Genomic DNA, 16,344 nt, shown 5'->3' with positions numbered 1-16,344 from the left:
CAGGTGAGGACAAGGGTACCCACTTAAGAGGAGTTATGGGTGTTAACCCTGCCATCTCCCTTAGACAGCAAATAGTGGTCAGAGACATGAATACATCAGATGGGTTTTAGATTGGATAATTTCCTATTGATGTCATTGTTTGGACTGAGGGGTCTTGCTTTCACAGTGTGAGTCATCTTTCATCAGGGAATCGAATGTGTTTAGAATGCCATCCCCTAGTATTTCCCAATGAAGCCATCAAGAATGGGGTTCTAATCTCCTGAAAAGACCTCGCTCACGGATGGTCAGTTTAATGGAGTTGTTTTTAGGACTGGTTGTTCTACTGGAGGAGATGTCTTCAGGGTTGGTCAATTTAGAGAAAATGTTTTCAGGGTTGGTCAGTTTAACAGAGGAGATGTTTTCAGGGTTGGTCAGTTTAACAGAGATGATTTTAGGGCTGCTCAGTTTAACAGAGGAGATGTTTTCAGGGTTGGTCAGTTTAATAGAGGAGATGTTTTCAGGGCTGGTCAGTTTAATGGAGGAGATGTTTTTAGGACTGGTCAATTTACTGGAGGAGATGTTTTATGGGCTGGTCAGTTCAGTGGAGCTGTTTTCTGTGGTGGTCAGTTTAATGGATAGGATGTTTTCTGGGCTGGTCAGTTTAATGGAGGAGCTGTAAACTAGACCAGTGTTCACTGATAAAGCTCCACATGGGGCTTCTCATTGAGGCTGGTCTGCTCGAACATGGATTCATAGTTGCTTATCAGACTTGCCTCTCTCCCCATCCCAGCCTGACAATGCCCTGATCCACCACACTTAATGATAGGACTGCCGGTAGCTCTGATCTGGGGTGGGTCACTTGTCATTAATAATTAAATCATCACTATTATTTGTATCTCACAACCCACGCCTCACCCCCGGAAACTTTCGGTCTAACTCCACCCAGTGCTCTCCCAAGGTTGTCACGATGATTGAACCCCTTAGTGACCTTAATACAAAGAAGGTGGAGTGGATTTAATCCCCAAAGTTCAGACCAACACCATCCACCCCAGTGTCCCAACTCTCTCCCCAAACTTCAGACCACCACCGTCCACCCCAGTGTCCCAACACTCTCCCCAGACTTCAGACCAACACCATCCACCCCAGTGTCCCAACACTCTCCCCAGACTTCAGACAAACACCATCCACCCCAGTGTCCCAACACTCTCCCCAAACATCAGACCAACACCATCCACCCCAGTGTCTTAACACTCTCCCCAAACTTCAGACCAACACCATCCACCCCAGTGTCCCAACACTCTCCCCAAAATTCAGACCAACACCATCTACCACAGTGTCTGAACATTCTCCCCAAACATCCAACCACCACCGTCCACCCCAGTGGCCCAACACTCTCCCCAAACATCAGACCATCATCATCCACCTCCGTAAACTTTAGACCAACACCATCACTCAAGTGTCCCAACACTCCCCAAACTTCAGACCAACACCATCCACCCCAGTGTCCCAACACTCTCCCCCCAAACATCAGACCAACACCATCCACCCCAGTGTCCCAACACTCTCCCCCCAAACATCAGACCAACACCATCCACCCCAGTGTCTTAACACTATCCCTAAACTTCAGACCAACACCATCTACCCCAGTGTCCCAACACTCTCCCCAAACATCAGACCAACACCATCCACCCCAGTGTCTTAACACTATCCCCAAACTTCAGACCAACACCATCCACCCCAGTGTCGGAACACTCTCCCCAAACTTCAGACCAACACCATCCACCCCAGTGTCCCAACACTCTCCCCAAACTTCAGACCAACACCATCCACCCCAGTGTTGGAACACTCTCCCCCCAAACATCAGACCAACACCATCCACCCCAGTGTCCCAACACTCTCCCCCCAAACATCAGACCAACACCATCCACCCCAGTGTCTTAACACTATCCCTAAACTTCAGACCAACACCATCTACCCCAGTGTCCCAACACTCTCCCCAAACATCAGACCAACACCATCCACCCCAGTGTCTTAACACTATCCCCAAACTTCAGACCAACACCATCCACCCCAGTGTCCCAACACTCTCCCCAAACTTCAGACCAACACCATCTACCCCAGTGTCCCAACACTCTCCCCAAACTTCAGACCAACACCATCTACCCCAGTGTCCCAACACTCTCCCCAAACATCAGACCAACACCATCCACCCCAGTGTTGGAACACTCTCCCCCCAAACATCAGACCAACACCATCCACCCCAGTGTCCCAACACTCTCCCCCCAAACATCAGACCATCATCATCCACCCCAGTGTCCCAACACTCTCCCCCCAAACGTCAGACCAACACCGTCCACCCCAGTGTCCCAACACTCTCCGTAAACTTTAGACCAACACCATCCACTCCAGTGTCCCGACTCTCTCCCCAAACTTCAAACCAACACCATCCACCTCCGTAAACTTCAGACCAACACCATCCACCCCAGTGTCCCAACACTGTCTGTAAACTTCAGTCCAACACCATCCACCCCAGTGTACCAACACTCTCCGTAAACTTCAGACCAACACCATCCCTCGTCTTGCTCCTTAAGGTGTTTGATGTTATTGCTCCACAGGTGACAAGTACTGGGTGTTCAAGGAGGTGACAGCTGAGCCTGGATACCCTCATGGGTTGCTGCAGTTGGGGAAGGGGCTTCCCCGGGAGGGAATCGACACTGCCCTTCGCTGGGAGCCAGTGGGAAAAACCTACTTCTTCAAAGGAAACAAGTATCCTGACTCTCTTTGCAATCTGCATGTACAGTAGTGATAGCTTCTCCATAAGTGAAATCTCCGGGCAAAATAATGTCTCGGTTACCTATTTTACCCAGGTTCCTGCATTATTAAATCAGTCTTTAGCTGTTGTCTTGGTCTTTCTTAATTCCCTGTGCTTGGGAACACCAGTTTTATCCTTGCTGCTTGACAATGCAGTAAGACCATAAAGCACAGTAGCAGAATTAGGCCATTCAGCCCATCGAGTATGCTCCACCATTCCATCATGACTGATTTATTATCCCTCTTAAACCTATTCTTCTACCTTCTCCCCATAAATGCACTTAGGACATAGAACAGCACAGCATTGAACAGGCCACTCAGCCCACAATGTTGTGCCAATCCTGATGCTAATTTATACTAAATGTCCTCATCCTGTGTACCATCCATATCCCTCCATTCCCTTCATATGCATGTGTCTGTCTAAAAGCCTCTCAAACTGCCTGATTGCAGTACTAACACAGGCACCTTGCTAGCATAGCAATTGGCATGAGTCGATTGCAGCTTGAGGTGCTCCAGAGCTCAGTGTTCAATTCTGACACTGTTCCGTAAGGAGTCAATACGTCCTCCCCGTGGAATGTGGTTTCCCCAGCTGCTCCGGTCTCCTCCCACAAACTGGGTGGAGAAATTGTCCTGTGATTAGGTTAGGGTTAATCAGGGTTGTAGGAAAAAAGTGGCTGCTCTGCTCTGAATCACACCCTCTCCACGATTTCTGAATTGTACATGTTACGTCTGCTGCTGGCTTTTGTTTAAATTCACATTAAAAATGTGTTGTAATCCGTGAGGGATTGAATACTGAGCTGGAACACCAATGGTAACAGTTTCTGGTCACACAATCAGCCAGGCTGTCTGTCCTCTGCCATCGAACCAGTTTCCCATCTCGCCCAAGGGCTTTCAGTAACCCGGCATCTGGAACCTTGTCAAAAGCTTTGATGAAATCAATGTCACTGCTGTCATGAATGCAGCTTGTTCCATCCATCAGTGAATCGGCCGTGGTATGGTGGGTCCATAGAAACTGGGAGCCTCTGCTTCACATTCACATATCTGTGTCACGTACAGACAATGTACAGTTTGTGTTCACAACAAACACAGCCAAAGGATATGCTGGAGATAGGATCAGAATTAGGCCATTTGGCCTGTCAAATCTGCTCCACCATCCAATCATGTCTGATCCTTTTTACCTTCCTCAGCCTTTCTCCCCAGAACCTTTGATGCCATGTCCAATCAAGAACCTATTAATCTTTGCCTTAAATACACCCAACGACCTGGCCTCCACAAACTGCATGTGCTAACAAATTCTAAAAATTCACCACCCTCTGGCTAAAGAAATTTCTCCACATCTCCGTTTTAAATGGAGCCCCTCTTCCTGAGGCTGTACCCTCTTGTCCTAGACTCTCCCACCATGGGAAACATCCTTTCTACATCTACTCTGTCCATGCCTTTCAACATGCGAAAGCTTTTAATGAGATCCCCCCCTCATCTTCTGAATTCCAGCGAGTACAGAGCCAGAACCATCAAATGCTCCTCGTATGATAACCTTTTCATTCCTGGAATCATCTTATGAACTGCCTGTAGATCATCTCAATCCCATTCTCCTGCCTTTTAATATACCCAATGACTTGGACCCCCACAGCCGTCTGTGACAATGAATTCCACAGATTCATCACCCTCTGGCTAAAGAAATTCCTTCTCATCTCTGTTTTAAATGGACATCTTTCTATTCTGAGGCTGTGCCCTCAGGTCCTAGATTCACCCACTATAGGAAACGTCCTCCCCACGTCCAGTCTATCGATAGCTTTCAATATTTGATAGGTTTCACTGAACATCATCAACAGGTAGATCTGTGCTGACTGTTCGTGATTAATCTACAGTTCATACTGTCCCTCAATAAGGATTCAAATAACTTACCCGGCATCAAAGTTAAACTGGACAATTACTGTGAATTATTCTTGACTGCAGGACCTTCCTGAATGTGTGGCTGGTGGGGACAGGTCCGATACCCCTGAGGGGGTAGATGGTGAGGGCAGGGTGCAGTCTGCTGGGGCAGGAGGTTCTGCGTTGGGGGGTGAGGGGGACCAGCAGCCCGGGGCAGGGTGCAGACAGGATGGTGTGCTGAAGCAGATGTTTGTTTGACAGGTATTGGAGGTACAACGAGGAGCGACAGGCGTCTGACCCTGGCTATCCCAAACCCATCACCATCTGGAAAGGAATTCCGGAGTCCCCTCAGGGGGCCTTCGTCAGTAAGGAAGGGAGTAAGTTTCTTTCAGTAGGTGGGCTGTGGTGTGGTGGGTCCATAATAACCAGGAGTCTCTGCCACAGGCCGAATCCTGAGCTCAAACCTCAACACTTCAGCACAGAGCAAGGCAGGGTGTAGAAGAGGTGGAATGGCTGAAATGACCAGCAGGGGACATGAGGGTCGAGTCAGTGTGACAGACCTGTGGAGGAGGGAGGGGTGAGTGTGACGGACCTGTGGGGGGGGAGGGACGTGTGAGTGTGACGGACCTGTGGGGGGGGTGAGGGAGGGAGGGGTGAGTGTGACAGATCTGTGGAGGAGGAAGGGAGGGGTGAGTGTGACAGACCTGTGGGGGAGAGGGAGGGGTGAGTGTGAGGGACCTGTGGGGAGAAGGAGGGAGGGGTGAGTGTAACGGACCTGTGGGGGAAGGGAGGGAGTTATGAGTGTGACGGACCTGTGAGGGGGAGGGAGGGAGGGAGGGACGTTGTACATTGGCAATGGGATCACTGAGAGGACCATCTCTGACATGAGGAGTGTCTCTGCCAGGACTGGGTCTTCAAACCTGCAGTGCTGGGACCTTCTCCTTGCAAATCAGTGCCTGCCCTGGCCCTATCACTGGTTCTCATCCTGTACAGAGGCCAATCGGTCCATCATAGTGATGGTGATCCATGGTGCTGCGAGCTGATCTAATGATAAGGACAGTCTCTCAGTGCACTGCACTGACTATGTCATACGACCTCACTGGGCTATCGTTTGCAGTAACCAAGAGTGAAGCATGCTCTTGTGTGAACTATTTCTGTTTCTTCACTCAGATTACACGTACTTTTACAAAGGGAAACAGTATTGGAAGTTTGACAATCAGAAGCTGATCGTGGAGCCGGGTTACCCTCGATCGATCGTTAGAGACTGGATGGGTTGCAATCACAAAGATGTGGACATGAATGGAGACCGGCATCGGCCCAGTGACGACGTGGACATCATGGTCCAGATCAATGATGTACCCAGCACCGTGAATGCCATCGCTGTTGTCATCCCCTGCATCTTGTCCCTCTGCATCTTGGTGCTCATCTACACCATCTTCCAGTTCAAGCAGAAGGGGTCACAGCAGAACCTGGTGGCCTGTAAGCGCTCGGTACAAGAGTGGGTCTGAGCATCTGTGTGCACAAATGCATTGGTTCATGAGGGCTATTCGTGAATGAGGCAGAAATCTTCCATCTGTAGGAAGGATAAATGAGAGTCTGGAATCTCTGAACCTCGTGGTATTTGTGGTTTTTCCATGGACAAGTGAACTAGGGGCTCCCACCACACACATCTCGCATCTTTCCTACAATGCCTCATTCATGTTTGTGATGTGCCATTGTGTTAGCCCAGTCTGCCTGCGTATGTTGATACGTCAATGGGTGGACCTTTCCAATAAACACGGGCAAGTACCGCAGAGACGCGAGGACGGACTCGGGCCTGCGTTCCTTCTCTGCAGTGTTGTTGAACGGTTACCGGTTTGGCAGATGTTCACAGCAGAACAGTCTTTCAAAACTCAATGTTGAATGAGAAAAGATGCTACCGGTCCTCAGACAAAGATCCGACTCTTCATGTAACGTCATTTTATTACACATTAAGTGCAACACTAGAGGAAAGAGAACTTAGATTTGTTAATCTACAGGGGGAATAAAACATTTCAATGTATTTTGAAATAAGTGGGGGCCAAAATATCTACAATAGTTAAACAGCCTTAAAACATACTTTTTTTGTTAGTTGTTTGGTCAAGTCTTGAATGTCAACATTAACAAGTCTTTGTGAGCTATCATTATTGAAACTGTGACCACGGCGGTTCGATCAGAGGCCGACCCAATTCAGGCCTGGAGGCCAAGCATGCTGAACGGTCAGTGTTAGCAGTTACCTGTCCAGTGTACTCTGGTAGATCCAGACCCACCCTTTCACCCATGAGCCACACGGTCAGTGAGGTGGTCATTTCTCTGAAGGGGAAAGTAGTGACTTGGACGTGGCCAGGGTCTGGGTCTGAGCCAAACAGTATTATCCCATGGTCTGTGTGAAAGCGGAGAGTAGGTTTGTCAGGGTAACCAGTTGGAGGAACCGGACTTGGCTCCAGATGATACTCTATGTGCTGCTGCAGCCACAGGCTGACCATCCGCCAGGACTGACCTCTGACCCTGGACTAGCTGCGGTCCCCAGACCCCAACCCCCAGTGCTGTCTGCTGACCCCAGGCCAACCCTGGCCCTCATCCCTTTGGTACTGACCTATGACCCTGGGCCAACCCCCCCCCCCCCCGTGGGACTTTTTGCTGTGCATGAGCTGACTGCGGCCCCCATTCCCCTCCCCCAAGGGCTGACCAATCCCTCCCTAGCCCCCAGGACTGACTGCTGACCCCAAATTCCTTCCTCCCCACCCCCCAGGGCTTCGTGCTGTCATCATCCCCCCAAGGCACACTACATCCCGTGACCACAGCCCTCAACGTCACCAGGGTTCATCACTGAGCACTTCCCCCAGCCTCCAGAACCGACCGCAGCCCTCAGCCACACCACTGCCCACAGGCCCAGTGAGTGAGCATGACCTGAGGCTGACTGCTGACCACTTCCCCTGAATTGACCACAGTTTTCAGCCACCTGGGAGGAGCACTGAGCCCAGGCTGCTATCATCCCGGGTCTGAATGCTGACCCTAGACCGGTGACTACACTTGGACAGCACGAGGCTGAGCACTACCACTAGGGCTGACGTCTGCCTTAGGGACTGACCACTGCAATCATCCCTGGGGCTCCCTGCTCCGACAGCTAAAAAGGGGTCTGGCAATGCAGTACCATCCAGTGTATGGGGAGTCTCTTTCTGAACAGCTGCACCAACCCCTGTTTACACTTAATTGTGAATTATGAGCAGATAATAATAATCATTTATTTGTTTTGTTGACCAAAATTGCAGATATCCACTTTAACCTGATGGGCAATGTTTCAATGGCTCTGTTAGGTTTGATGAAGCTTCAACAGCAGTAATTGTTCAACAGTGATCTTGACTTGGTTAAATGTTAAAGTGACTTTTCCATTGACAAGCACATGAACCACCTACTGGATTGTCACCATCACAATCAGATGAGTCCAATTAAAATTCACTGTGCTGTGGAATTGACAACAGAAACTCCTATTTTAGAAGGTAGCCGGTGTCAGAGAGAGACTGGGTGTTTATCGTGTTTAGGAAGGTTCCCGATGTCAGAGGGAGACTGGGTGTTTATCGTCTTTAGGAAGGTTCCCGGTACCAGAGGGAGACTGGGTGTTTATCGTGTTTGGGAAGGTTCCCGGTGTCAGAGGGAGACTGGGTGTTTATCGTGTTTAGGAAGGTTCCCGGTGTCAGAAGGAGACTGGGTGTTTATCGTGTTTGGGAAGGTTTCCGGTGTCAGAGGGAGACTGGGTGTTTATCGTGTTTGGGAAGGTTTCCGGTGTCAGAGGGAGACTGGGTGTTGATCATGTTTGGGAAGGTTCCCGGTGTCAGAGGGAGACTAGGTGTCTATCGTGTTTGTGAAGGTAGCCAGTGTTAGAGGGAGACTGGGTGTTTATTGTGTTTAGGAAGGTTCCCGGTGTCAGAGGGAGACTGGGTGTTTATCGTGTTTGGGAAGGTTCCCGGTGTCAGAGGGAGACTGGGTGTTTATCGTGTTTGGGAAGGTTCCCGGTGTCAGAGGGAGACTGGGTGTTTATCGTGTTTGGGAAGGTTCCCGGTGTCAGAGAGAGACTGGGTGTTTATCGTGTTTGGGAAGGTTCCCGGTGTCAGAGGGAGACTGGGTGTTTATCGTGTTTAGGAAGGTTCCCGGTGTCAGAGAGAGACTGGGTGTTTATCGTGTTTGGGAAGGTTTCCGGTGTCAGAGGGAGACTGGGTGTTTATCGTGTTTCGGAAGGTTTCCGGTGTCAGAGGGAGACTGGGTGTTGATCATGTTTGGGAAGGTTCCCGGTGTCAGAGAGAGACTGGGTGTTTATCGTGTTTAGGAAGGTTCCCGATGTCAGAGGGAGACTGGGTGTTTATCGTCTTTAGGAAGGTTCCCGGTACCAGAGGGAGACTGGGTGTTTATCGTGTTTAGGAAGGTTCCCGGTGTCAGAGAGAGACTGGGTGTTTATCGTGTTTGGGAAGGTTTCCGGTGTCAGAGGGAGACTGGGTGTTTATCGTGTTTGGGAAGGTTTCCGGTATCAGAGGGAGACTGGGTGTCGATCATGTTTGGGAAGGTTCCCGGTGTCAGAGGGAGACTGGGTGTCTATCGTGTTTAGGAAGGTTCCCGGTGTCAGAGAGAGACTGGGTGTTTATCGTGTTTAGGAAGGTTCCCGGTGTCAGAGAGAGACTGGCTGTTTATCGTGTTTGGGAAGGTTCCAGGTGTCAGAGGGAGACTGGGTGTTTATCGTGTTTGGGAAGGTTTCCGGTGTCAGAGGGAGACTGGGTGTTTATCGTGTTTAGGAAGGTTCCCGGTGTCAGAGGGAGACTGGGTGTTTATCGTGTTTGGGAAGGTTCTCGGTGTCAGAAGGAGAGGTGGGTATTTATCGTCTTTGGGAAGGTAGCCGGTGGCAGAGGGAGACTGGGTGTTTATCGTGTTTAGGAAAGTATCTGGTGTCAGAGGGAGACTGGGTGTTTATCGTGTTAGGGAAGGTTCCCGGTGTCAGAGGGAGACTGCGTGTTTATCGTGTTTAGGAAGGTTCCCGGTGTCAGAGGGAGACTGGGTGTTTATCGTGTTTAGGAAGGTTCCCGGTGTCAGAAGGAGACTGGGTGTTTATCGTGTTTGGGAAGGTTTCCGGTGTCAGAGGGAGACTGCGTGTTTATCGTGTTTGGGAAGGTTCCCGGTGTCAGAGGGAGACTGGGTGTTTATCGTGTTTAGGAAGGTTCCTGGTGTCAGAGGGGGACTGGGTGTTTATTGTGTTTAGGAAGGTTCCCGGTGTCAGAGGGAGACTGGGTGTTTATCGAGTTTGGGAAGGTAGCCGGTGTCAGAGGAAGACTGGGTGTTTATCGTGTTTAGGAAGGTTCCAGGTGTCAGAGGGAGACTGGGTGTTTATCCTGTTTGGGAAGGTTCCCGGTGTCAGAAGGAGAGGTGGGTGTTTATCGTGTTCAGGAAGGTTCCTGGTGTCAGAGGGAGACTGGGTGTTTATCGTGTTTTGGAAGGTTCCCGTTGTCAGAGGGAGACTGGCTGTTTATCGTGTTTGGGAAGGTTCCCGGTGTCAGAAGGAGACTGGGTGTTTATCGTGTTTGGGAAGGTTCCCGGTGTCAGAGGGAGACTGGGTGTTTATCGTGTTTTGGAAGGTTCCCGGTGTCAGAAGGAGACTGGGTGTTTATCGTGTTTAGGAAGGTTCCCGGTGTCAGAGGGAGACTGGGTGTTTATCGTGTTTAGGAAGGTTCCCGGTGTCAGAGGAAGACTGGGTTTTTATCACGTTTGGGAAGGTTCCCGGTGTCAGAAGGGGAGGTGGGTATTTATCGTCTTTGGGAAGGTAGCCGGTGGCAGTGGAAGGCTGGGTTTTTTTCATGTTTAGGAATGTTCCCGGTGTCAGAAGGAGAGATGCGTGTTTATCGTGTTTGGGAAGGTTCCCGGTGTCAGAAGGAGAGATGCGTGTTTATCGTGTTTGGGAAGGTTCCCGGTGTCAGAGGGAGACTGGGTGTTTATCGTGTTTAGGAAGGTTCCTGGTGTCAGAGGGAGACTGGGTGTTTATCGTGTTTGGGTAGGTTCCCGGTGTCAGAAGGAGAGGTGGGTGTTTATCGTGTTTGTGAAGGTAGCCAGTGTCAGAGGGAGACTGGGTGTTTATCGTATTTGGGAAGGTAGCCGGTGTCAGAGGGAGACTGGGTGTTTATCGTGTTTGGGAAGGTTCCCGGTGTCAGAAGGAGAGGTGGGTGTTTATTGTGTTTAGGAAGGTTCCTGGTGTCAGAGGGAGACTGGGTGTTTATTGTGTTTAGGAAGGTTCCTGGTGTCAGAGGGAGACTGGGTGTTAATCATGTTTAGGAAGGTTCCTGGTGTCAGAAGGAGACTGGGTGTTTATCGTGTTTGGGAAGGTTCCCGGTGTCAGAGGGAGACTGGGTGTTTATCGTGTTTGGGAAGGTTCCCGGTGTCAGAAGGAGACTGGGTGTTTATCGTGTTTGGGAAGGTTCCTGGTGTCAGAGGGAGACCGGGTGTTTATCGTATTTGGGAAGGTTCCCGGTGTCAGAGAGAGACTGGGTGTTTATCGTGTTTGGGAAGGTTCCCGGTGTCAGAGGGAGACCGGGTGTTTATCGTATTTGGGAAGGTTCCCGGTGTCAGAGAGAGACTGGGTGTTTATCGTGTTTGGGAAGGTTCCCGGTGTCAGAGGGAGACTGGGTGTTTCTCGTGTTTAGGAAGGACCCGGAGTCAGAGGGAGACTGGGTGTTTATCGTGTTTGGGAAGGTTCCCTGTGTCAGAGAGACTGGGTGTTTATCGTCTTTGGGAAGGTTCCCTGTGTCAGAGAGACTGGGTGTTTATCGTCTTTGGGAAGGTTCCCTGTGTCAGAGAGACTGGGTGATTATCGTCTTTGGGAAGGTAGCCGGTGTCAGAGGGAGACTGGGTGTTTATCGTGTTTGGGAACGTTCCCGGTGTGAGAGGGAGAGGTGGGTGTTTATCATGTTTAGGAAGGTTCATAGTGTCAGAAGGAGACTGGGTGTTTATCGTGTTCAGGAAGGTTCCCGGTGTCAGAGGGAGACTGGGTGTTTATCATGTTTGGGAAGGTTCCTGGTGTCAGAGGGAGACTATGTGTTTATCGTGTTTAGGAAAGTAACTGGTGTCAGAGGGAGACTGGGTGTTTATCGTGTTTAGGAAAGTAACTGGTGTCAGAGGGAGACTGGGTGTTGATCATGTTTAGGAAGGTTCCCGATGTCAGAGGGAGACTGGGTGTTTATCGTGTTTGGGAAGGTTCCCGGTGTCAGAGAGAGACTGGGTGTTTATCGTGTTTGGGATGGTTCCTGGTGTCAGAGGGAGACTGGGTGTTTATCGTGTTTAGGAAAGTAACTGGTGTCAGAGTGAGACTGGGTGTTAATCATGTTTAGGAAGGTTCTAGGTGTCAGAGGGAGACTGGGTGATTATCATGTTTGGGAAGGTTCCTGGTGTCAGAGGGAGACTGGGTGTTTATCGTGTTTGGGAAGGTTCCCGGTGTCAGAAGGAGACTGGGTGTTTATCGTGTTTGGGAAGGTTCCCAGTGTCAGAGAGAGACTGGGTGTTTATCGTGTTTGGGAAGGTTCCCGGTGTCAGAGGGAGACTGGGTGTTTATCGTGTTTGGGAAGATTCCCCGTGTCAGAGAGAGACTGGGTGTTTATCATGTTTGGGAAGGTTCTCAGTGTCAGAGAGAGACTGGGTGTTTATCGTGTTTGGGAAGGTTCCCGGTGTCAGAGGGAGACTGGGTGTTTATCGTGTTTGGGAAGATTCCCCGTGTCAGAGAGAGACTGGGTGTTTATCGTATTCAGGAAGGTTCCCGGTCTCAGAGGGAGACTGGGTGTTCATCGTGTTTGGGTAGGTTCCCGGTGTCAGAAGGAGAGGTGGGTGTTTATCGTGTTTGTGAAGGTAGCCAGTGTCAGAGGGAGACTGGGTGTTTATTGTGTTTAGGAAGGTTCCCGGTGTCAGAGGGAGACTGGGTGTTTATCGTATTTGGGAAGGTAGCCGGTGTCAGAGGGAGACTGGGTGTTTATCGTGTTTGGGAAGGTTCCCGGTGTCAGAAGGAGAGGTGGGTGTTTATTGTGTTTAGGAAGGTTCCTGGTGTCAGAGGGAGACTGGGTGTTAATCATGTTTAGGAAGGTTCCTGGTGTCAGAAGGAGACTGGGTGTTTATCGTGTTTGGGAAGGTTCCCGGTGTCAGAGGGAGACTGGGTGTTTATCGTGTTTGGGAAGGTTCCCGGTGTCAGAAGGAGACTGGGTGTTTATCGTGTTTGGGAAGGTTCCTGGTGTCAGAGGGAGACTGGGTGTTTATCGTGTTAGGGAAGGTTCCCGGTGTCAGAGGGAGACTGGGTGTTTATCGTGTTAGGGAAGGTTCCCGGTGTCAGAGGGAGACCGGGTGTTTATCGTATTTGGGAAGGTTCCCGGTGTCAGAGAGAGACTGGGTGTTTATCGTGTTTGGGAAGGTTCCCGGTGTCAGAGGGAGACCGGGTGTTTATCGTATTTGGGAAGGTTCCCGGTGTCAGAGAGAGACTGGGTGTTTATCGTGTTTGGGAAGGTTCCCGGTGTCAGAGGGAGACTGGGTGTTTATCGTGTTTAGGAAGGGTCCCGGTGTCAGAGGGAGACTGGGTGTTTATCGTGTTTGGGAAGGTTCCCTGTGTCAGAGAGACTGGGTGTTTATCGTCTTTGGGAAGGTTCCCTGTGTCAGAGAGACTGGGTGTTTATCGTCTTTGGGAAGGTTCCCTGTGTCAGAGAGACTGGGTGATTATCGTCTTTGGGAAGGTAGCCGGTGTCAGAGGGAGACTGGGTGTTTATCGTGTTTGGGAACGTTCCCGGTGTGAGAGGGAGAGGTGGGTGTTTATCATGTTTAGGAAGGTTCCCAGTGTCAGAGGGAGACTGGGTGTTTATCATGTTTGGGAAGGTTCCTGGTGTCAGAGGGAGACTATGTGTTTATCGTGTTTAGGAAAGTAACTGGTGTCAGAGGGAGACTGGGTGTTTATCGTGTTTAGGAAAGTAACTGGTGTCAGAGGGAGACTGGGTGTTGATCATGTTTAGGAAAGTTCCCGATGTCAGAGGGAGACTGGGTGTTTATCGTGTTTGGGAAGGTTCCCGGTGTCAGAGAGAGACTGGGTGTTTATCGTGTTTGGGATGGTTCCTGGTGTCAGAGGGAGACTGGGTGTTTATCGTGTTTAGGAAAGTAACTGGTGTCAGAGTGAGACTGGGTGTTTATCGTGTTTAGGACGGTTCCCGGTGTCAGAGGGAGACTGGGTGTTAATCATGTTTAGGAAGGTTCTAGGTGTCAGAGGGAGACTGGGTGTTTATCATGTTTGGGAAGGTTCCTGGTGTCAGAGGGAGACTGGGTGTTTATCGTGTTTGGGAAGGTTCCCGGTGTCAGAAGGAGACTGGGTGTTTATCGTGTTTGGGAAGGTTCCCAGTGTCAGAGAGAGACTGGGTGTTTATCGTGTTTGGGAAGGTTCCCGGTGTCAGAGGGAGACTGGGTGTTTATAGTGTTTGGGAAGATTCCCCGTGTCAGAGAGAGACTGGGTGTTTATCATGTTTGGGAAGGTTCTCAGTGTCAGAGAGAGACTGGGTGTTTATCGTGTTTGGGAAGGTTCCCGGTGTCAGAGGGAGACTGGGTGTTTATCGTGTTTGGGAAGATTCCCCGTGTCAGAGAGAGACTGGGTGTTTATCGTGTTCAGGAAGGTTCCCGGTGTCAGAGGGAGACTGGGTGTTCATCGTGTTAGGGAAGGTTCCCGGTGTCAGAAGGAGACTGGGTGTTTATCGTGTTCAGGAAGGTTCCCGGTGTCAGAGGGAGACTAGGTGTTTATCGTGTTTAGGAAGGTTCCCGGTGTCAGAGGAAGACTGGGTTTTTATCATGTTTAGGAAGGTTCCCTGTGTCAGAGAGACTGGGTGTTTATCGTCTTTGGGAAGGTTCCCTGTGTCAGAGAGACTGGGTGATTATCGTCTTTGGGAAGGTAGCCGGTGTCAGAGGGAGACTGGGTGTTTATCGTGTTTGGGAAGGTTCCCGGTGTCAGAAGGAGAGGTGGGTGTTTATTGTGTTTAGGAAGGTTCCTGGTGTCAGAGGGAGACTCGGTGTTAATCATGTTTAGGAAGGTTCCTGGTGTCAGAAGGAGACTGGGTGTTTATCGTGTTTGGGAAGGTTCCCGGTGTCAGAGGGAGACTGGGTGTTTATCGTGTTTGGGAAGGTTCCCGGTGTCAGAAGGAGACTGGGTGTTTATCGTGTTTGGGAAGGTTCCTGGTGTCAGAGGGAGACTGGGTGTTTATCGTGTTAGGGAAGGTTCCCGGTGTCAGAGGGAGACTGGGTGTTTATCGTGTTAGGGAAGGTTCCCGGTGTCAGAGGGAGACCGGGTGTTTATCGTATTTGGGAAGGTTCCCGGTGTCAGAGGGAGACTGGGTGTTTATCGTGTTTGGGAAGGTTCCCGGTGTCAGAGGGAGACCGGGTGTTTATCGTATTTGGGAAGGTTCCCGGTGTCAGAGAGAGACTGGGTGTTTATCGTGTTTGGGAAGGTTCCCTGTGTCAGAGAGACTGGGTGATTATCGTCTTTGGGAAGGTAGCCGGTGTCAGAGGGAGACTGGGTGTTTATCGTGTTTGGGAAGGTTCCCGGTGTCAGAAGGAGAGGTGGGTGTTTATTGTGTTTAGGAAGGTTCCTGGTGTCAGAGGGAGACTGGGTGTTAATCATGTTTAGGAAGGTTCCTGGTGTCAGAAGGAGACTGGGTGTTTATCGTGTTTGGGAAGGTTCCCGGTGTCAGAGGGAGACTGGGTGTTTATCGTGTTTGGGAAGGTTCCCGGTGTCAGAAGGAGACTGGGTGTTTATCGTGTTTGGGAAGGTTCCTGGTGTCAGAGGGAGACTGGGTGTTTATCGTGTTAGGGAAGGTTCCCGGTGTCAGAGGGAGACTGGGTGTTTATCGTGTTAGGGAAGGTTCCCGGTGTCAGAGGGAGACCGGGTGTTTATCGTATTTGGGAAGGTTCCCGGTGTCAGAGAGAGACTGGGTGTTTATCGTGTTTGGGAAGGTTCCCGGTGTCAGAGGGAGACCGGGTGTTTATCGTATTTGGGAAGGTTCCCGGTGTCAGAGAGAGACTGGGTGTTTATCGTGTTTGGGAAGGTTCCCGGTGTCAGAGGGAGACTGGGTGTTTATCGTGTTTAGGAAGGGTCCCTGTGTCAGAGGGAGACTGGGTGTTTATCGTGTTTGGGAAGGTTCCCTGTGTCAGAGAGACTGGGTGTTTATCGTCTTTGGGAAGGTTCCCTGTGTCAGAGAGACTGGGTGTTTATCGTCTTTGGGAAGGTTCCCTGTGTCAGAGAGACTGGGTGATTATCGTCTTTGGGAAGGTAGCCGGTGTCAGAGGGAGACTGGGTGTTTATCGTGTTTGGGAACGTTCCCGGTGTGAGAGGGAGAGGTGGGTGTTTATCATGTTTAGGAAGGTTCCCAGTGTCAGAAGGAGACTGGGTGTTTATCGTGTTCAGGAAGGTTCCCGGTGTCAGAGGGAGACTGGGTGTTTATCATGTTTGGGAAGGTTCCTGGTGTCAGAGGGAGACTATGTGTTTATCGTGTTTAGGAAAGTAACTGGTGTCAGAGGGAGACTGGGTGTTTATCGTGTTTAGGAAAGTAACTGGTGTCAGAGGGAGACTGGGTGTTGATCATGTTTAGGAAAGTTCCCGATGTCAGAGGGAGACTGGGTGTTTAT

At 50.4% G+C, this 16,344-nt stretch overlaps 1 protein-coding gene across 3 annotated transcripts in view; it reads left to right on the top strand.

The window, feature by feature from the left end:
- mmp24 (matrix metallopeptidase 24) overlaps window positions 1–12,528 on the top strand; it is a 132,414-nt gene extending 119,886 nt beyond the window's left edge. For 2 of the 3 annotated variants that reach the window (XM_073062292.1, XM_073062291.1), the window contains 3 exons: window positions 2,595–2,745; window positions 4,924–5,039; window positions 5,833–11,135. In XM_073062292.1, the coding sequence (XP_072918393.1) occupies window positions 2,595–2,745; window positions 4,924–5,039; window positions 5,833–6,170 (605 nt within the window). In that variant the 3' untranslated portion in view covers window positions 6,171–11,135. Of the gene's footprint in view, window positions 1–2,594; window positions 2,746–4,923; window positions 5,040–5,832; window positions 11,136–12,505 lie in introns of those variants that run through there. The other variant, XR_012100918.1, reaches the window with a different exon arrangement.
- Window positions 12,529–16,344: the final 3,816 nt, after the last annotated feature.

Source organism: Hemitrygon akajei, chromosome 11, assembly GCF_048418815.1.
Source record: "Hemitrygon akajei chromosome 11, sHemAka1.3, whole genome shotgun sequence".
Lineage (NCBI taxonomy): Eukaryota > Metazoa > Chordata > Chondrichthyes > Myliobatiformes > Dasyatidae > Hemitrygon > Hemitrygon akajei.
This window is presented reverse-complemented; position numbering and strand designations above follow the sequence as displayed.